This window comes from Brassica napus, unplaced genomic scaffold (assembly GCF_020379485.1).
Source record: "Brassica napus cultivar Da-Ae unplaced genomic scaffold, Da-Ae ScsIHWf_1506;HRSCAF=2102, whole genome shotgun sequence".
In the NCBI taxonomy this organism is placed as follows: domain Eukaryota; kingdom Viridiplantae; phylum Streptophyta; class Magnoliopsida; order Brassicales; family Brassicaceae; genus Brassica; species Brassica napus.
In genome coordinates this window covers 326818-347798 of record NW_026014921.1, presented here as the reverse complement: position 1 = coordinate 347798, position 20981 = coordinate 326818, and the positions used below count along the sequence as shown (strand labels likewise).

Sequence of the window (20981 nt, the reverse complement as noted above, 5' to 3'; positions counted from 1 at the left end):
TTCTTTTAAGTTATATTACTCATGGATGTTAATATTCTACTATTGCTTCAACACTACTACCCAAAAAAAGAGTTTAAACCACATGTAATCTCATTCAGGGGCAGACGTTTATTGAAACAACTGATGATTGGTTCTTGCTGTTAATATCATTTGGATTCTGTTTCATTTTATATTAAAGCATAATATTATAATCAACAAGCTCCCGTAGCTCAGTTGGTTAGAGCGTTGGTCTTATGAGCCGAAGGTCGCGGGTTCGAGCCCCGCCGGGAGCAAATTTTGATTTTATTTTAATTTTAGAAATTTCCTCATAAACTTGTCAACTTTTTTCCCATTTTGGATTCATGTCTTATTCAACATTAGCATATTAGGTTCAGGCTTCCTATCGTTTTTATTTATTTACTACTGCTGCAATTTGAGTTTCTTATGTCCACTACTTTCATCTCATATTTATCATATCACATGTTAGTGAAGTGTTGAGCTTCTCCATGACATTTACATATTAACAACAATATTTTCAAAGTATCAATAGCGAAAAATTTAACACGTTTTCACCAAAATAACATTAATCATGCTAGTTTAACTATGTGTTAACAATGCACTGTTGATCTGGAAAGAAAGAGAGTTGCTATTCCTTTCCAATTTTTTTCATTTCGACCAACATTGGTGTCTTCATGTACTAGTAATCTCATGTCCCTTTCTATTTTTACTTATTAAAGACTATTATGGGGTTGATTGGTAAGTGCTGTGATTTCATTTTTTGACTGTAGAAATATTGCTGTGGTTTTTATTGCTTTGGCTTTAGATTTTTAATTTTTAAAAGTCTTTAAATTTGGGCTGTAGGTTTTTGTCTCTGCAGAGAAATTGTAAAGACAAAAATTCAAAGAAGTGCTGTGGATTTTATAAAATGGCTGTGAACTTTAAAAAAAATAGAAATCAAGATTGGTGTAGATTTAGTGCTCTAGAAAGAAATGAGGCTGTAGAGAGAACTCACAGCCACTACCAATCACACCCTATATCACACACTCAAGTTTGGTGGATCTCTTACACTTCTTTTTTTTTTTTTTTTTTTTTTCTCAATTGAAATTTTCATTAAAGGGCAAAAAGCCCATAACACATATTACAAAAAACCCAAGGAAACGGGCCCAAAGAAAACAAATCACAAGCATGGCCCAAGGCCCATCTGCGATGCCCAATGATCCCGAAGGAGCTCCGCCGCCGCGCGGACAAACGCTGCGGCTCCGACGACGCCTCCCTTCGAAACGCCACCAGTTACACCAACCATCGATTCACCCTTAGGAATCGGAAACCACCCACTCAGAACCATCACCGCCGCAAACGCTTTCCACTCAGGTGAATCTAAACTCGGAGAGCGTCAATCGAAAATTCGAGATCTCATCCGACACCGTTCAACCCCATCACCGAGATAGAAGCTTCGCGCGACCCAACACCTTTAACCGCGGTCGAGCTTCGATCACCCACCTACGAGATCTCCACCCACCCAACCAATCCAGAACCGTGAAACTAAAAATAGAGAAAACAAACCCTAAAACGAAACCTAGGGACCAAAAACGGCAAGGCAAAGCAACGAAACACTTTCACCCCCCGAGATCTAGACCGACGACGTCAGAGCTGCGGAAGCCTCCACCTCGCGGGGACAGGAACCGGCGTCGACGGAGCTGAAGAAGCCTCCACCTCCCGGAGACAAACCAAAGAAACCGAACGAAAAACCTCACCGCGCCTACCTCACCACATCCGCGCCCTTACGCCAGAGACAGGTCCGCCATGGATGGCCTTGTTCCAGAGCTCGGGCAAGGCGGTTGGGAGAGGAGACAAGACCGAAGCAGAAATCAACAGCTTTGCTGGTGGCTAGAGGGCTCCGGTGACGGCACGCGCGCTCACGCGCCGCCAGTCACCGGACCCGATTACAGATCCCCTTTCTCTTTCTTACTTTCTCTCTTTCTTTAACTTTAGGAATGCATTTCTGTTATCTCTTACACTTCTTAAAGTAAGTGTTTAAAAAAAACATATTATTCTACACTAGACATCAATATCCTTGTTCACTTTTTCATTACATGTTTACTTTAAATAGCCACTAGTAAAAGAACTTTTAAGAAATTGTTTTTTTTTTTTCAAATTTGTAACTGCTTAATGAAATAAGAAATGAGCAAAGGGAATGTTTTACCTTAAGCTCATGTTGAGTAGGAGGAGACTTGTCTGGAGAAGGCATGAAGTCTACACCCATAAAGCCTAAACCACTGCGCTTAAAATCTATTGGTTTTGGTTGAATTGGTACGTGTATACCTTGCGCTGAAGCTCTCAGTCCTCTTCTTTTGTATTTCATGGAAATCATCATGTCATAAGCTTTTCTTGAGTAATGAGTACTGGGTGGAGGAGGATACGAGAGAGATGGTAATAAGGATTGAGATTGTGGTGAGTGAGTCTTGTCTTTTATCTCCATGGTGAATCGTGAATGTTCAGATTGGAGAAGGTGAAGATGAGTAATATGAGATTTTTTTTTCTGAGATTAAATGGGTATTCAATTTAGAAGTTCAACTGAATTTGAAATAATTGAAGTGTACATGAAATTCTTATGTTATTCAGTTATATATGTATATCATCGATTCTTTTAAATTTTTGTGTTATTGGATTATGAATTTGAAATTATTCTACTAAAATACTTTAAATATAGTGTTATCCAATTCACTAATCTATCCTATACTAAAAGGAAGATATAGAATGATTTAAGCCTATCCACGTAAGCAAATATATTCTCCCAATCAAATCATTTGATTAATACACGTAGGATACCGGAGGCGTTTGTTTTTGGTTTACTGGATTCGTCTTTATCGGTTTAATAATAAAAACCCACACCCGAGACGGATATAGCGACTGTGAACTGGGCTTCGATTACGATTGTGAACTGGGCTTTATTGGTTAATACAAGGTGGATCTCATATGCATTTTTAATAATTATAGATCTCATATGCATTTTTAATAATTATACGAATACCTATAGGTAAGTATTGATTTTGCATGTACCTAGAACATAGTCTGACGCATATATAATGGACGAATTTCACTTAAATTCTATATAACAAAATAATTATAAGGCACCAAATATTTAGAACATGGTTTACTGGGCTTGGTCTCTTATAGGATAGATATTAAAAAAAAACAACACGAGACGGAAACCCCGATGCTTTGCGCCTCCATCTCTTCGTCTTCTCCCTTTGCTCTTCATCGTAACAGATCTCTCGATCCACATCTCTACAATCAGTACCCCACGACATCTCGATCCATCAATTCTTCTTGATGAGTTCCTTTCCGTTTGCTCTTCTCCTCCTCCTTTATATACTGTTATTCTCTTTCGAGTGGAAACCAAACCTCGAACTTTGGGAGCAAGCCGCTTTGGTTTTCAAATCCACCAATTCGGGTAAGACTACCTTATACTCATTGAGGAAAAAGCATTGGTTCATATTTTTTTCCCGTTCTTTGTTGTTTGTAAATTTATCTTTTGTTGTTTGTACAACATCTAGAACATGTGATCAAGCCAACCTTTCTAGGCGTCCATATGATTATTAACAGAAAATGTGAGAGCTGGAATATAAACTTAGTAGTCATGGAAAGCCGCTACCATCTGAAACTGGGGTAAAATTGTGTATTTTTTATCTTTAATTTTTATTTTTAGATATTAAGATTTGATTACTGTTAAAAAAAGGGTTTGATTACTGTTATGGTGCAGGGAAAGTTATTACTTTTCGATCAAATATTCAAGAAGTGTGTTGATGGAGTGTATGTCTTTGCCACTTTTGCTGCTAATATTTATAAATTTAAACCATGAGTTGTTATAGTAATTGAGTTCCTATAACTCTTAACCAATATAAAGTGAATCAGCAACAAAACAAAACATACAATAACCATCTTTCATCTTTCTTTGTGTGCTTCTTTTACTACCAGGTTCATGCGACCTTGATGGATCTGGTTCACAAGTCTGTGAATGAGACGGTACGTTCTGTTCTTCTGTTTGTACTATATATACGATCTTAAGACTTATTTACTTTGGCTCAGTGTTATAGACGGCTTGAACATGTGTAAGGATTGAACCAATACCAAACTCTGAGTGCGGCGATGAAAAATACAGCCATAGAGTCAGTGAACAAGAAGTGGGAGGGAAGTAAGAACGCAACACTGCAGCTGGTGGACATGGAGTGCAGTTACATCACTGTTGATTTCTTCAGGAAGCTCTCCACAGCTCTGAGAATACCGAGTGTTTTGCTCCATTGTGGTCGGTGTGATTCAGTCCAGAGAATATTGCTGATGCTTAGGTATGAAATTGTGACTGCCTCTACTCTTGCAAATGGTGGTTTGGCAATGAAAAGTGTATGTATTAAAGGAAATTGTGTTATTTCTGGTCAAACCATGATTACCAATTCCAAAATTCAAAATGAGAATTCGGGGGACAGCTCCACTTTGCATGCAAATCTTTCATGTTGATTTTTTCCATATTCTTCCCCTCACGGGTAATTTTCCATTAAAATATTCAATTCAATCCTTGCTTCTTTTGTTTGACAGCTAAGCTTCCACAAACCATGGACAGGAAGAGGAGAAGCGTTTTTTGAGGGAGCTATTGAGGCAGAGAGGAAGCGCAAGAGAAGAAGAAGAAGAAAAGGTACAAGAGAGAGAAAAGTGAGAAGCTGGAGAGAGAAAACCTGCTAGAGTAAGAGTGAGATAAGAAAAGGAATTTGCTGTTGGAAACGGAACTTGGGAATGGACCGGCTGCTACACAAGTAAGTTATAATTTCTTTCCGACTCACTACTTATAATTCACTCAATAAAGGTCACACAATTACTCAGTCTATGCAAAGAAAATCAGTACTCTTTAGTTCACTGCAACAATCTTCATACTAAGACATAATATTTGCAGAGATTTCTGAATCAATGGACGTGAATTGCCGTATTAATACATAGAAGAAACGATTTCAAGAGGTATGGCCGAAAATGTCTGCTTTCTCTGGTTAGAGTAAGACAACATGGGATATACTTGGCGTGAAGCTTTCATGGAGACAATTGAGACGGACGATGGTTGTTCTTTCTTATACTTGGATCTCTGAAGAAAGAAGAACCATCCTTTTTATTTAATCACAACTACTTATCAAATATGTGAAAGCGGTGGGAAAATGGGTTCGGTGGTTATGGCTGAGGGATACTTTGTTTTGTTATGGTTATGGAACTATGCGGGTTTCTATTTAACCACCGGACTGACGCTGTGTTTGTTGAGTTAAGGGCAAGAGAGTCTGTTTTTGTAGTATCTTCTGTTCGAGGTTTACACTCTTGCAGGAATGGTGATCTCACCAAACTCGAGAGGTATCACAATCGGAGACCTTGGTTCTATCGTGATATTAATAATTTTGGGCTTGGTAGTTCTTCCATGATGTTAGTCCTCGGTCTGTGTGAGGCCAAACTGGTTCCATCATCACTACCTTTTTGAATCATAAGACAACTTTCTACTTGAACTCTAAAAGGAAACACAAAAACTCTGATGAGTGATGACTAATTGACCTTAAGGTACTTTTGAGTAGAAGTTTCCCAAATTAATTTTTTTTCCTTAATCATGCTATTTGGTTAACATGTTTCCCATATTTTCATAAAAACTCAAGTAAAAGAGAAAAGAATAACAAAACTTTAACTAAGATTCAGTTTACTTTTTATAAATTTGTTTACCAGCTGATATGTATTTTTTATATTTTGAAAAGAAAGATGTGAATTTGAATAATATCCAATTTGTAGTCACCAAAAACAACAGAAAAGAATAGTTATGTCTAATAATTTATTGTCTAAGTATATAAAATATTATATAAACTCTAAAATAATCTAAATTTAATTAAAATACATAGGAGTTTGATAAAAATATATATGAACAAATCCGGGCGTAGCCCGGAAAAATCTCTAGTTCTATTAAATATTTTTGTCATTCAATTTTTGGTGGATTTCATGGTTATTCTATTTGAAAAAATTTAATGGAAAACTTATTATATTATGTAATGAACCAATTCTAAGATTTAAGTTAGGATTTGAAGATAATTCTTTATATCATTTATTTATTATATATGTACGTCAAAGTTATTGAGACAATGGACTTAGAAATGTAATGTTCATTATCAATTGAAAAAATATATTATCTTTTTGACAAAATGACAAACGTATATTGTTTGTTGTAATCCATATTACAATAGGGGAACAAACTTTTTTATATTCTGTTATAGTCTTATCTTTACATCTTTAAATAATGATATACATGTCGACAAAAAAAAATGATATACAAATAATTGGCTTTTATTACTTTTTTGTTAGTAGATTTTTTATTCTACTTTTTAAAATGACTTTCTCTACCTATCTAGTACCAAAATGATTTTTGGTTTTATTATTTGTGTTATGGCTTTATTCTACATCTTTATTATGATTTTTTATTCTACTTTTCAAATTTTGGGTTTTTCATACAAAGATTCAAAAACTCATGAAATTTAACAGAATTGATTTCTATCAAATTTAATTGTATTCCTTTAAAATCTAAAACAAAAGAATTAGAGAAATGCATTAAAATCTCAAATCCTTTAAAATAATTCAAATCTATTATTTTCCCTATGCTCTGATATGGCGCAATAGGAATAGACAAAAGTCTATTTTATTGTAATAAAAATTTATCATAATTAAAGAAAGGAGCGAATGGTACAATTTCGTCAATTCAAATTAAAAGGTTAATAATATAGAGTTAGTCGGTGACTTAGGAGGTGGTGTTGAATTCAACAATTTAATTGACATCAAAGCATAGGGAAAATTTTACCATGTGTCATTCTATTTTAACGATCTAAAAATTCTCTTTCGGAAATTTGTTTATAGGACTTTCCTACTCATTTCAATGGAGGCCCAATTGTTTTTAGAATACAAGCCATTATCGAAGACATAGTATCTGCTGAATAAAATAGCATTGTCTCTTCGGATCACAGTTCCTCCGATCAACGCATGTGTAACAGCTTCAGTTTTCGTCGATGTTCTACATTAATCCAAGCATTTATGTTGTTTCCACCACTTCTCCTACTCTCTCCAAAGGTAACCGATTAAAGCTCTGACTATAAATGTTTGCTTCGAAGCTCTTACCAGGGAGGATCGAACAGTCCTTCTGAGTGTTCTTAGGTCAGTTTTACTAGGACGAAGCAAAGATTTTGGGTTTACTTTAGGCATTTCTTTTAGCTACTAAGATGATTCATTGGATTGGACTTTGCTTTGAGGATTATCTCTTCATCTTTACTTTGAATGTTATTTTCATTTTTGAAAGTTTTTGTAACCTTTAGTAGTGGTTCCTGCTTTTGCTGATTCAATGTCATTAAAATGATTTAGAGCAACGGACTTTGGTCTGAGGATTGTCTCTGTAACTCGAGATTGTTATTATGTATGTTTGTGCTTATTTTGTATCTTTTTGCTGAACAAGTTGTAGTATTTAGCCTGGCTACGCTCTGCTGTCCTTGAGAACTTGAGTCCCATTGTCATGAAGCGAGGTTCTCAGAGTACATATATTAGAAGACATGTTTTCTTACATCAGAGACTCCATTCTATTATTATTACACATAATAACACTTGTGTTGTTGTTTCAGATACATAGAGGGAAAGTGACAGTTATAATCGTGACAGTTAGATAATTAATCACCATTTAGCGGGACATGCCCCAGAGCGATTTTGATACAGTTCAGTTTTGAAGGGTTCTTATTAAGCTTTCTCATCCTCTTCTAGCTGGATCTACTATGGATTCTTGTGTTATCCTTTAGTGGATTTGTTATTCCTTCCTCTCTGCTGTGATATCTTGTATTGTTTGAATGAGTTTTCTCTCTTGAATTATGACGTCAAGTGTTAGTTGAGTATGTTTAATGCTTTAGTTAAGATGTCATCAAAGTATGTGTAGTGCTAAAGTTTAAGAGCTAGATCTCAGAATATCATTTCCATATGGGGAAAATCGCATTTTAAACCATGAAGGTGTAAGAAGATAGCACTTTAAATCTTGGTGCTCAAAAACTCACACTTCAAACCCTCAAACCAATTATATTAGCACATTAAACTTTGAAACTAACTTACTTCTTTGCCAACAAAGAAGTAAGTTAGTTTCAAAGTTTAATGTGCTTATATAATTGGTTTGAGGGTTTGAAGTGTGAGTTTTTGAGCACCAAGATTTAAAGTGCTATCTTTTTACACCTTCATGGTTTAAAATACGATTTTCCCTTTCCATATGGACTGTTTTGTCTTAATTCCAGACCAGTGTGTGATTTCCACAGATGAATGTGAAAACTGATCTTGCTTCTTGATTTTGAATGAATCAATTGATCCATAAAAAGAAAGACATGATTGAACTAAGGAAACGTTGAACAAGTGATTTTTTTTTAACCAATTACTTTTGTATGAAACCATAATTCAAACAAATATAGTACTGCAAAACCAGAAAGAAAGTAACACATATGCAGCATTAAGAAGAATCAACCACACTTGTGATCTGTTTATGAAAAAAAAAGTATCATTGTTCCAAAAGGAAGAAATAATCGTAACATAAACTGACATGTTCATTGGTAATGAACCAAAGAGCCTAACACATATATTTATTGATGCAACCCAATAAAGGGAGGGAAGGCAATTATAACCGGAAAATTGGAGAATAAACCGAGTCGAATCGGTTTAATCATTGGTTGGCAAACTTAACTCCCTTCTCGATAGAAGACTTGAGTTCTGGCTTCAGTGCTTCCAACCCTTCCTTCTCAAAGTCTGAGAGTGGCCCCAAATCAAGAACCTCCTCCACACCGTTCTTCCCCAACCTCACCTGAATCACACAACCAAACCATCACATTCATCAACTCAGTCACGAGCACATTGTGTGTTTGATTGATGCTCTAAGTTTAGAGGATTACCTTTGAGGCAAAGAAAGGAAGCTCAGTGATTGTGGATTGCACGTATGAGCATTCTACAACATCGGGAACTCCGTTGAGTCCCTTCAAGCATGCATCAGCAAAGAGTGCTCCAGCATAGCTGTAACAACGATCACATTACACAAGTTGAGGATAAAAAAAGTGAGAACAATTATGAAAAGGCCAGTGTGGCATAACACTTACGCCATAGACAATGTAGCTGAACCTTTTCCTGCTTTAGCCTCCACAACTTCTGTACCTCCATCTTGAGTACGCTTGGTGAGGGCTGTGAGTACATCACCTGACAAGTTGGCTTGAGGAGTGGCCTACATTGTTTACAAACAGAGTGACTTGAAGAACAAGTAACAAATAAGACATTCAACCATATAGAGAGGAATTGAGAGGTAACCTGGGAGAAGAGTGGGAGAATAGTAACCCCAGCATGACCACCAATCACAGGAACGTTCACTTCTGCAGAGACAAGAAGCATTCAAAGACTCAGGCAGGCTTTGTAAAGAAAACATCCTTGAACCCATATGATTACAAAAGAGGGGGAAAAAAAAGAAGACAAACCTGCAACAGGGACATTAGCTTTTCCAGCATAGAAAGTCTTGGCCCTAACAACGTCAAGAGTGGTAACACCAAACAGCTTCTTCTCATCGTACATACCAGCCTTCCTGAAGATCTCTGCTGCAATTGGAACAGTAGAGTTCACTGGGTTGCTGATCATATTAACAAGTGCCTGTTTCAAAACAAAATAATAAATCCCACTGGTCAAGAAAACCACAAAAGGAGACATCTTTTACACCTAAAAATCAACAAACATTTATTGCAAAGAGGCTTACATGAGGGCAGTACTTGGCGATGGCAGAGCAAAGGTTCTTGACAATGCCAGCATTGATGTTGAAAAGATCATCACGGGTCATACCAGGCTTCCTGGGAACACCAGCAGGGATGATAACAAGGTCAGCTCCTTCAAGAGCTTTCGCCAAGTTATCATCTCCCATGTACCCAACAACCTATATAAACCATACAAAATTAATCAAGAATTCATTTCAAAGACATCCAAAGTAAACGACTTTATTGAATCTAATAAGCTACGATGAATATCAGAGAATGGTAGAATATATATATACCTCAGATCTGGTGTTGATGTGACCAACATCAGCGGCAACTCCAGGTGTGTTTGCGATATCGTAGAGTGAGAGGCTAGAGACGAGGGGGTTGAGTTTCATGAGGAGAGCCAGAGGCTGACCGATTCCACCGGCGGCTCCCAAGATGGCGACTTTACGCTCCGGGACCGATCCGGAAGACAAGTTACGGCGGATAAGCGACTGCTTCGCCGACGAGGAGGATCGGACAAGCATGGATCTGAACATTTTGAGATGAGAGAAAGAAGATCTAGAGGATATGTCTTTTAGAGTTTATGTGGTGAAACTCTGGCGAGACACTCGATGATGATCACATATGTAATGTAATGACACTCTGCTTTTAATGCTTCCAGGTCTTTTGGGGTTTTTAGATGTTTTGAATTATTTTGGGTTAATTTTGCGTAAAATTTAAAACTGGGATACTTGTTTGTAATATTGAAGCTTTTTTAAGTTTAATTTAGTTTTAGAGGAATAAAAGCTGGATATTTTATTTTGAACTTTGTGGAAACATGATTCTATCGGATTAATCAGAAGTAAAGATGCTATACACTATTCAAGTAATAATCTCTATTCAAGTTTCAGAGTATACAATCTGTTTTATTTATTGAAAATAAAATCTTGTGTTAGCTGAGAGTTTTAGAAATTTGTATTAAAATGGCTGATTTGTATTATTCAAACATGAATTTTAAAAACTCATTTAAAATCCACTATTATTAAACTTAACATTCGGTAGAGTACTTTAAAATCCACTGTTAATTGAAAATACTTTTAAGTTGTGAAATTTCAAAGTTTTCAAATGATTTTAAAATGTTTAGGTGGAGATTAAAACATAAATCACCTAAATCTCTACAACTAATTGAAATCATGTAAAAGTTTATTAAAAATCAAATCACCTTTGAAACACACCCTCTAAATACCCCTAAATGATTTGGATTGTTTTGGAAAATCCTTTCAGTTGAAAGATTGATGAAATTTTATTGTTTTAATGATATTGGTAGAGCCTTTTACAAAAAAAAAAAACTATATTTCCAAAATTCCTAAAAACAATCAAGCATAATCAAAAAATTAAATCAACCCCAAACCAGGTGATTAAACACTAGCAAAGTACAAAGTGTAACAACACAATATTCAATTACATGTTACAACGAAATGATATCTCTTTGCCACAACTCGGTCGCACCAGAAAATCGCCAAATAAAAAGGAAAAAAACAACAAAAGCCGAGTAAATCAAGAAGACGTGGTCACAAGTTAGTGTGGACACATGATTCCTAACAATGACACAGACTAGTCTGTTTGGGGACATGAAGGATCCAAGTATTTGTCTTCAGAGAATATTCCACCCAAACAAAGCCGTTAAAGGACAAGTTTCTGACATAAAACCTCAGACGACCATTGAAAGTAAATCTCTTCATTTGGTATACATATCACACAGAATCATATTATAGATTTGTTATAATCTGAAACAGATTTCTTGTCAAACAATAACAACATATAATAATAACAAGAAACATTCTTCAACAAGTTCTATCATGTCTGGTTTTGACATCAATAGACAAAAGAGCTTTTTCACAACTATTCATGGGAAAGAGGAAAGGCAAAATACAAACATATCAAGCTTCTAAAGCAAAAGACATGTTCAGCACTTTTTAACCTATGAATCAACCAGTGAGAAATGATTCACAGAGAAAACCATCTAGTGCCACTTTATTTATGTCAAGTAAACGATTCTGTAGGTAGATGTAAACCCCCAAAGAGATATCCTCAAAAAATCAGACAAGTAAAGGATTCTGTGGGTGGATGTGAACCCCCAAAGAGATATCCTCAAAGATCACAAACAAGTAGAGCGTTGTGTCTACATTCAGAAGATTGAAAAGGAACAATAACCAGGAAATAGAGTAGAGAAGAATACAGTAAATGTTATTGAAAACTCACTAATCTGACAAACAAAACAATTCATCTGCCAACTATGTCTATGAAAAGAGAGAAAAATACAGGCTAGTCTAATCATTCATAGAGTAACTAGGCATTCAGAGGCCAAGGCACATTCAGTTCAAGTGCAGAGAGAGACAGACAGATGTCAAAGCAGCAATACATTCATCAATCCAGAGATTTTTAAAGAAGCTGCAATCACGTAATCACCACTAAGCACAAAATGCATCTTCTCCCTGTCACAAACCTGAATCATTCATTCACAACTCAATATGGTCATTAGCATTAACAAACAAGTCACTTCAAACGGAAGATTAATACTTCAAGCAGAAAAGAAGACTTTACAATCAGCGTATAGAGCAAATATGAGAAACAACACTTTGTTGCAGAAAGAAGCAAATGATGATAATGATGGTTGCAGACAGAGTAACAGATTTATGATTGAAAATAATACTAACGCCTAAAATAATTATAGTTTTAGGTTTACCCAACAATTAACCAAAAGATTACTAAGGCATTACATCAAGTAGAAAATATCACTGAAGCAAATAGCCCCAAGTGGACACATAGCAAACAAACCTAAGTACAGCAGCAGTAAAAAAAATACAGTGAAGAATACGTAAAAATGCAAGACCATGATCATGCACAAAAAGCTCTACAACCAGCAAGATCAAGCCTCATGCACAAAAAGCTCAACAACTAGCAAGAAAGAGGTCAAGCATAAAGAATAACTCAATTTCAAGAAAAACCATCTCACCATTCAGTAATTTGGTGGACCGTTGGGGTACATTCCTCCAAGAGGAATTCTCGGCACTGTGGAGGAACCAACAGGCGGATGCTGTCCAGGATATGCTGAAGCTGACGAATGCCCATAATGCCCACTCTCTTGATAACCACCACCGGACATCGAACTCGGCGGCATTCTATACGGACCACTTCCACCACCAGGCCCACCATAACCCCCACCGGCACCACTCATTGATCCATAACCCCCAGATCCTGCACCACCGTATCCACCATAATGACCAGCATACGCACCTCCATAACCACCTCCTCCAGCAGGAGCAGCAGCACCACCCATAGAAGATGGTGTGGAATTCATATGATGCGGCGGTGGTCCTCCCGAGTACCCACCGTAAGGACCCATCCCACCAGGTCCACCGTGAGCACCAGCATAAGGCCCAGGAGGAGGCACCATCCCCATTCCATCACCTTGACCATGTCCTCCAGGCCCAGCACCACCGTCTTGCCCAGGCGGCTTTCCTTTCTTCCCATCTATAGCCAACTTACACTGCAGATGCTTCCCATCAACAACCTTTGTAGGATCAGCAAGCGCAGCCTGAGCACCTTCAGAAGTCTTATACACAAACAAAGCAAACCCCCGTGACTTCCCAGTAACTTTATCAAAACCCAAAGGCCCTTCTTCGATATCTCCATAAGCAAGAAACTGATTCAACAACCTATCCGCAGGCATTTCAAACGGCACATTCGCCACATATATCTTCCTCGTCGATATATCCGAAACATGCGCCGTCGTCCCTTGATTCCCCGCCGCCGCGAGCTGCGTGACCGTCACGCGCCCGTCGATCTTCTTGGACGGATCCTTCAAAGCGAGGAGAGCTCCGTCCACGTGCTTGAACGTCACGAACCCGTACCCTTTCGATTTCGCCGTAACTTTATCGAGAATCACGATCGCCTCCTCAAGATCTCCGTACGTGGAGAAAAGCGATCGGAGACCTTCCGTCGTGGTCTCCGCCGCGAGGCCGCGGATGAATAGCTTCCTCTGAGAGATGTCGGAGTCGGCGGTTGATCTAACGAGCTCGAGAACGTCGGGGTGCCGAGCGACGGCCTCTTGTAAGATGTCGAGAAGCTGATCGTTGGAGAATCGGTCGATGATCTTCCTCGCGTCGTGTGGGGTTAATCGAGTCGAGATTGTGGTGACGTGTCCGTCGTTGAGGAGCCCGATGCCGTTCTCGTCGAGACGTCGCTTCTTCAACATATCCATGATCGAGGGGTTTGTGTGTAGAAGATGAGGAGAAGATACCTTTCGCCTAATATCCTTAACCCTAATCCAGACGACAAAGGGTTACAAGTTACAGCAAGAGGGAAGGTCTGTTGTTTATTTTTATAATCCTGTGTTGGGCTTTTCGAGCTGGTTTATGAGGCCCAGCCCAATAAAACTGTAATTAAGGTGTAAGAGAAGGCCTAGTCTCCTTTACCATTGTCTGTTTCTCCCGCACTCTTGCCGTCAGATGAAGCCAAGCAACTGCTGAGTTTATACGCTGTTCGTCTGATAATCGATAGTGATAGTAGTCAAATATTGTTCATTTAGCTATCGTAATGATCGATGACTGCCGATTAAATTTTAATCATTGATACATTCAGTGGCAGCTATGAAAAATAGCGGTATAGTAATCGCTATCGACTATCGCTGCTGTTGGTCGTTTACTCTGGCGACTTAAACAAATAAATTTTAGTGTAAGTTTTAATTAGATTCAGACCCGACAGATTTTTAATTAATAACTTTACCAGAACTAGATTTTTTAACCGCGCTACGCGCGGATAAGATATTATATGTATTTCTCAATTCTAAAAAAATAATGTATAATATTGTATTACATTATTTAAAAAATATAAAATAAGACTACATAACATAAATATATTTTTTAAATATTCTTTGTGAAAATTATTATGTTGTTTAATTGTTGTACTTGATTCACATATTTGCATAGTTATTTGTGATGGATGAATAACTATATTTTTATTATCGGTAAATAATATATATTTATTATATAATATAAAAAAATTAAAATTATTTACTTTTAAAACAAACTTGTCTCATGTTGGGGATTCGGTTATAGACATATCATATTCGAATGAGACATTTTTACAGTTATCAATCTTCTTAACAATCAAGAAATAAATCTGAATATCAAAACAATATCTCATACGATCTCTTTGTGGAATAACTGCTCTGAAGAAATTGAATTTAGACATCAAAAAGGACTGGAAATGGATGTGCAGATATGTTATCTAAGCCAGTTTTACAAAATACTATTCATAGTTCATATATCATTTATGTCCATCTTATTTTTTTTCATCCTTTCTTAAACATCTTGAAATAACTGATGCTAATTAATAATAAACTTTTGACTGGCAAAAAAAATCATATTTGTTTACTTATCGCTTAATTTGTCTAACTGATATATATGTATTTCTCAATTCTAAAAAAATAATGTGTAATATTGTATTACATTATTTAAAAAATATAAAATAAGACTACCTAACATAAATATATTTTTTTAATTTTCTTTGTGGAAATCATTATGTTGTTTGATTGTTGTAGTTTATTCACATATTTACATAGATATTTGTGATAGATGAATAACTATATTTTTATTATCAGTAAATAATATATATTTATTATATAATATAAGAAAAATGAAATTATTTACTTTTTAAACAAAGTTGTCTTGTGTTGGGGATTCGGTTATACACATATAATATTCGAATGAGACATTTTTACAATTATCAATCTTCTTAACAGTCAAGAAACAAATCTGAATATCAAAACAATATTTCATACGATCTCTTTGTGGAATAACTGCTCTGAAGAAATTGAATTTATGCATCAAAAAGGATTGATAATGATGTGCAGATATGTTATCTAAGTCAGCTGTACAAAGTACTACTATTCATAGTTCATATATGATTTAAGTCCATCATTTCTTAAACATCTTGAAATAACTAATGCTAATTAATAATAAACTTTTGGCTGACAAAAAAAAATCAAATTTGTCTAATTATCGCTTAAATATTTTATTAGTATTGTCTAAGAAGCTTTCAATTGATATCATAGTTTAATTCTTATTAGCTTTTTTTTGTTAATTTTAGAGTTTTTTGTATTTAAGATTTTTTTCCATATTAAGCTTATATTTCTTTCACATAATATATATATATATATATATATGTCATAAAAATTACCATCAAATCAGTTTTACTTATTTATTATTTTGTTTTTAATGAAAATACACTTTTAAAATAATTTAATTTAAAATAAAATTATATATTAATTTGTTTTATTCTAACAATTTGATTGATTTAATTAATTTGCTTTGGTGGATAACTTAAAATTTTTTCATATGAATCGGGAAAAGCAAGCTTATGTTGTTATATTATATTTATTTGTGTATATGGAATCTATATATAATGCTAGTGTAATAAAGAAAGAACATTATTTTTTTGTAACTTCAAAAAAATACATTATTACAATTTGAAATTATTCAAAATTGAATAAAATGGTAATTAAATAAATCTAATTGTTTTTTTTATCTTGTTTAGTTGGATTCTCATGAAAAGAAATCGATAGGTTAAACAAATGTTTCAAAATTTGTTGTGTTATTGTTTTGTCTATAAATTGCAAAATTTATTGAATTGATATATTTAATTATTGCACCCTTAAATAATATTTTATTAAGACATTAGAGAACTATGTTTTGAGTTGTTTTGTCAAAATTGTACAAAAATCTATGTTTTTTCATATTTGTCACAAAAATTTATATGTTAAACTTACTTTTACAAAATTCTTAACTTTGTCACGAAAACAAAAATCGATGATTTTTCATATTTGTTAATGTTCTCATACTTTCAAAGAATATATTAGCTTAGTCACTTACTTATTTTTTTTTTACAAAACAAAATATCGGAGTCTTGAAAGTTGAATCCGTATTATTGTAAATGTACATAAGAGTTTGTGATTACATATTTAGTGATTCTTGTATATGTGTCCAAGAAAATGTCAATGGCTTAGTGGTATCTGTCATATATTTATGTCATACTAACCCGAGTTCGATCCTTTATTTTGCATTGTTTTTTACGAAAAAATAAATGAGATGACGTGGCAACTTTCGACTCTCTGATTGGATGATTTTTTGTGCCTACGTGGACACTCTAAGAGGAGCTTATATCCCCTTTTAATATAGTATAGATAATGTATTTGTGTTATTTGTATCTTTCTTTCATAAAGAACGTAAATGTTCAATTGTGTTTAAGTTATTGAAATGACGTTTAGAAGACGTTTTTCATATATTTACAACTAAAAATTAAAAATTAATTAATAACATCTGTCCAAAAAGAATTAATAACCTCTGTCCCTACACTAAAGAGCTATTGGCAAGTACCATCAATACGTGACCGGATTCTAATACATCTGGATCCACCGGATCGGAGAGACCCGTGGCGCCATTAACGAAGGTGTAGCTGCTTCTTTGCACACAACAATGCAATCTCCTCGTAAGCTATTCCACGCGCGTCCCTCCCTCGCCACGCGCCGATCGACGGCTCTTATCGTTTTAACCTCCCTCGCTATCGGAATCGCCGGATTCACATTCGGACTCGCCGCGATTCTGTTCCCGGCTCTCCGATTAACCGGCCGTAATTGCTTGACGAACGCTCCTCCGAAGACGGTGCGAGTCGTTTGGGACGTCGCCGGGAATAGAAACGGCGCGGGTGGTGGCGATGGGAGGAGGCACAAGGTTATGGGATTCGTTGGTATTCAAACCGGATTTGGATCCACTGGCCGGAGACAAGCACTGAGGAAGACGTGGATGCCGTCAGATCCGGAAGGACTTCGACGGTACTGATTGGTCTGATCTGGATTTGAATTAGCACATGTGACATCTTTACTTGAATCTTGAGTTTGTTTTGGTTCTTGTTTAACTGTAGTACATTGGTTCTTGTTTTGATGTAGTACATACATAACATTGGTTCTTGGATGCTTTCACTATATAGATGGCATTAGTTGTCTTGTCCCTTGCACTGAAGAACACTGTTCTTTGCAGCTTGGAGGAATCTACGGGATTGGCCATTAGATTTGTGATAGGAAAGACCAAGAATGAGCAAAAAATGGCTGAGCTCAGAAAGGAGATCGCAGAGTATGATGACTTCGTACAGCTAGATATAGAAGAGGAGTACAGTAAGCTCCCTTACAAAACGTTAGTGAGAGTGATTTTGCTTCTCTCTCTCTCTCTCTCTCTCTCTTTTCCTTCTCCAGATCTCATCTGACATAGTATGATGATCCAAAAGGCTAGTCTTCAATCTTCTTTTGTTGTTTTATAGTTTGGCTTTCTTCAAAGCTGCATATGCGCTTTACGATGCTGAGTTCTATGTCAAAGCTGATGATGACATATACTTGAGGCCAGGTGGGTTATCTCTTGTGGTCGATCTCTGTCTTCAGGACAAACTAAAAAAAAGGTTTTGGCCTTTTTATGAACTTCTATTGTTTGTTTTCTCCACAGATCGACTCTCTCTGCTATTGGCGAAAGAGCGGAGTCACCCTCAAACATACCTAGGATGCTTGAAGAAGGGTCCAGTTTTCACTGATCCTAAGCTCAAATGGTAAGAAGGAGAGAACACAACTGAGAACTAATATTTTTTAAATAAATTCTGATTGGAATTTCACAGGTATGAACCATTGTCTCATCTGCTGGGAAAAGAATATTTTCTTCATGCTTATGGCCCAATCTATGCTCTCTCTTCTGACGTCGTAGCAAGTTTGGTTGCCCTCAAGAATAACAGGCAAGTTCTGTTTCTTAACTTGACAAAAATAATATCACAGTGTCCCTCTTCTCTTTGTTTAATAAATAAAAAAAAATTCTGGAAACTGACAGTTTCAGGATGTTTAACAACGAGGACGTAACAATTGGTGCGTGGATGCTAGCAATGAACGTCAACCACGAGAACCATCACATCCTTTGCGAACCAGAATGTTCGCCTTCCTCTGTTGCTGTTTGGGACATCCCCAAGTGCTCAGGTTCTGTCTATTTCTTTGATGAAGCTTTGAATAATTAACACAAATAAGTACTGTCTGGGCCGCGGTTCTGTCTTTGGATCAAGATTCAGTTCAATAACATAGACTAGCATTTGATTGATCATACAAAACTGATGCAGGTCTTTGTAATCCAGAGAAGAGAATGCTGGAACTTCACAACCAAGAAAGCTGCTCGAAAAGCCCGACTTTGCCATCAGATGATGAGTGATCTTTTCCCACTTCTTCGACCAATACCCGCATCAAGATTGCTTCACAGAGATTGCTCTGTGATTTGCTTTGTCTCCGATCTTACAAGAGTGAAAGTTTTGATTATTGTTGTGTCATCGAGGGAGAACGTTGGAGGATTCTGTCAGAGCCAGTAGTCTTAGTATATAAACTCCTATACCATGTTTTGTTGTGGTTTACGATGATTTTCAAAATTATAATGAACCAATGTGTAGTCCATTTTGTTTGTTTTTTTTTCTTTCGTTAACATTAGAGACTATTTTTTTTTGGCTCAATATCAAATTCTCATTAATAATCCATGATTACAAGATCTTTGAGCTCAACAGAAGTTTTAGCCACAGCCACAGTGGCTAATTAGTGTCTAGTGGCTATGATGCATGATTTAATATCGTCCAGAAACACTAACAAGGTTGTCTACGCTTCCTAATTAATTTTAAACTTGATGATTTCTACGTTAGGCACGAAAATAATAATATTTTATTTATTTTTTGTTTATATATATATATATATATATAACGTAGTTTTACATTCACTAATTTAAAAAAGTATAAAATAATCATTTCTAATTTTTTAATTATATCTAAATTATTTTAATTTAATAAAATATTTTAATTTCTTGAAATAATAATGGCAATTCTCTTAAATATAACATTTTCAAGTTTTGATCACAAAAATAGACCACAAAGAGGAAAATGACCAAAATATTTCATTTAATAGGTAAAAAGATCATAATACCCTAGATATATAAAAATAATAAAATAACAAAAAATAATAAATAAAAAAATATATAGTTTTAGATTATATATTTTCAAATTCGAACTTTTTAATAATTTTTTTTTTCGAATTTTCATTTTATTTTTTTTTCAAATTTTCTTTTTGTAATTCGAAAATACTTTTTGAAACTATTTTTAAAATTTTTATTTTTAAAATTTTAATATTTATTTTTTATTTTATAAAATTTTAAATCTCAATCCCAAATCTCCACCCCTTAACTCTAAACCCTAAGGTTTGGATTAGTTAACCTTATGGGTATAAGTGTATATTTACCTCTTTAATGAAACATTTTGGTCATTTTCATCTCTAGAGTCTATATTTGTGACAGAAACTTTTTAGTATTATTCTAAGGTATTTCCCAATAATAATTTAGACTATTTATTTCTTTTCAAAAATAAATTTTAATAAATTTAGCTTTTTGTTTTATTTAAAAATATTTAACTTATAGAAAAATTATTAAGCCTAATAAATTGAATACTAATCATTCAATTAAATTATTTTATCGCAATTAAATGTTTAATACATTCCGCAATTTAGAAACTTGATTAGGATTATCCTTACGTTGAGTAATAAACTTGAATATAACTTTACTTATTTAATTATCCAACAAAAAGAAAAAAATATATTAAAATATCTAATTTAAAAAATGTAAATATATCTATAATAAATTGATTGTGTTACCATAATCAAACATCAAGTAATAACTTCTCAAAAGTAATTTTATATTATTTATAAATAATATGGTAATGAGACAATTTTCTAAAGGCGATATTATATTTTGAAGTATATTTTTGAATAAATAACTTTTGCATATATGAAACACATATTATTTTGTAAAAAACTTTATTTGCCATTTTAAAATATTATAAATGCTATAATATAAGGAAAATTTATTTGCATATGATAATTTATATTCTAGTATTTTATGTCTTAATTATGGTATCATGTACTATATTTTTAAAAATAATAAAAACATAAAAAATTTATAGAACAATTTAATCATGAAAATATAAGAAAGAAATATTTTCTTACTGTTTTACTCTCATTAGAAACATTGAAATATATAAAATACTAATAAATAAATGAATATTTTAATTTATTTTTATTAAATTGTTTAGTTTGTAAGTTTA

The 20981-nt window shown here is 34.8% G+C and overlaps 3 protein-coding genes, 1 long non-coding RNA gene and 1 other non-coding gene across 8 annotated transcripts; 3 read left to right on the top strand and 2 right to left on the bottom strand.

The window, feature by feature from the left end:
- The first annotated feature begins 198 nt into the window (after window positions 1-198).
- On the top strand, window positions 199-272 carry TRNAI-UAU. Its single transcript has one exon. It is a non-coding gene; the product is annotated as a tRNA-Ile (tRNA).
- Window positions 273-3141: 2869 nt separating this feature from the next.
- On the top strand, window positions 3142-5308 carry LOC125597625. 2 transcript variants are annotated; one of them, XR_007331851.1, is made up of 7 exons: window positions 3144-3433; window positions 3537-3648; window positions 3743-3792; window positions 3958-4005; window positions 4069-4325; window positions 4573-4787; window positions 4925-5308. It is a non-coding gene; the product is annotated as an uncharacterized LOC125597625 (long non-coding RNA). The 2 variants fall into 2 exon arrangements; XR_007331850.1 differs by having other exon boundaries at window positions 3142-3433; window positions 3537-3792.
- A 3180-nt stretch (window positions 5309-8488) lies between these two features.
- On the bottom strand, window positions 8489-10708 carry LOC125597624 (malate dehydrogenase 1, mitochondrial-like). Its single transcript, XM_048772227.1, has 7 exons — window positions 10079-10708; window positions 9788-9961; window positions 9516-9684; window positions 9352-9413; window positions 9147-9268; window positions 8946-9063; window positions 8489-8857 (listed from the first exon to the last, which is right to left on the bottom strand). The coding sequence occupies exons 1-7, from the start codon at window positions 10319-10321 to the stop codon at window positions 8720-8722; spliced, it is 1026 nt and encodes a 341-aa protein (XP_048628184.1). The 5' UTR covers window positions 10322-10708; the 3' UTR covers window positions 8489-8719.
- A 439-nt stretch (window positions 10709-11147) lies between these two features.
- LOC106451595 (UBP1-associated protein 2C-like) lies at window positions 11148-14129 on the bottom strand. Of its 2 annotated transcripts, none has more exons than XM_048772226.1 (2): window positions 12781-14129; window positions 11148-11500 (listed from the first exon to the last, which is right to left on the bottom strand). In XM_048772226.1, the coding sequence occupies exon 1, from the start codon at window positions 14026-14028 to the stop codon at window positions 12784-12786; it is 1245 nt and encodes a 414-aa protein (XP_048628183.1). In that variant the 5' UTR covers window positions 14029-14129; the 3' UTR covers window positions 11148-11500; window positions 12781-12783. The 2 variants fall into 2 exon arrangements, with proteins under 2 accessions (XP_048628183.1, XP_048628182.1); XM_048772225.1 differs by lacking the exon at window positions 11148-11500 and adding an exon at window positions 11959-12270 and having other exon boundaries at window positions 12781-14127.
- A 3063-nt stretch (window positions 14130-17192) lies between these two features.
- On the top strand, window positions 17193-19374 carry LOC125597622 (probable beta-1,3-galactosyltransferase 14). Of its 2 annotated transcripts, none has more exons than XM_048772223.1 (7): window positions 17193-17658; window positions 17864-18016; window positions 18141-18223; window positions 18320-18419; window positions 18486-18599; window positions 18692-18834; window positions 18987-19374. In XM_048772223.1, exons 1-7 carry the CDS (start codon window positions 17303-17305, stop codon window positions 19058-19060), a joined length of 1023 nt encoding a protein of 340 aa, XP_048628180.1. In that variant the 5' UTR covers window positions 17193-17302; the 3' UTR covers window positions 19061-19374. The 2 variants fall into 2 exon arrangements, with proteins under 2 accessions (XP_048628180.1, XP_048628179.1); XM_048772222.1 differs by having other exon boundaries at window positions 17197-17658; window positions 18972-19374.
- The last annotated feature ends 1607 nt before the right edge of the window (window positions 19375-20981 follow it).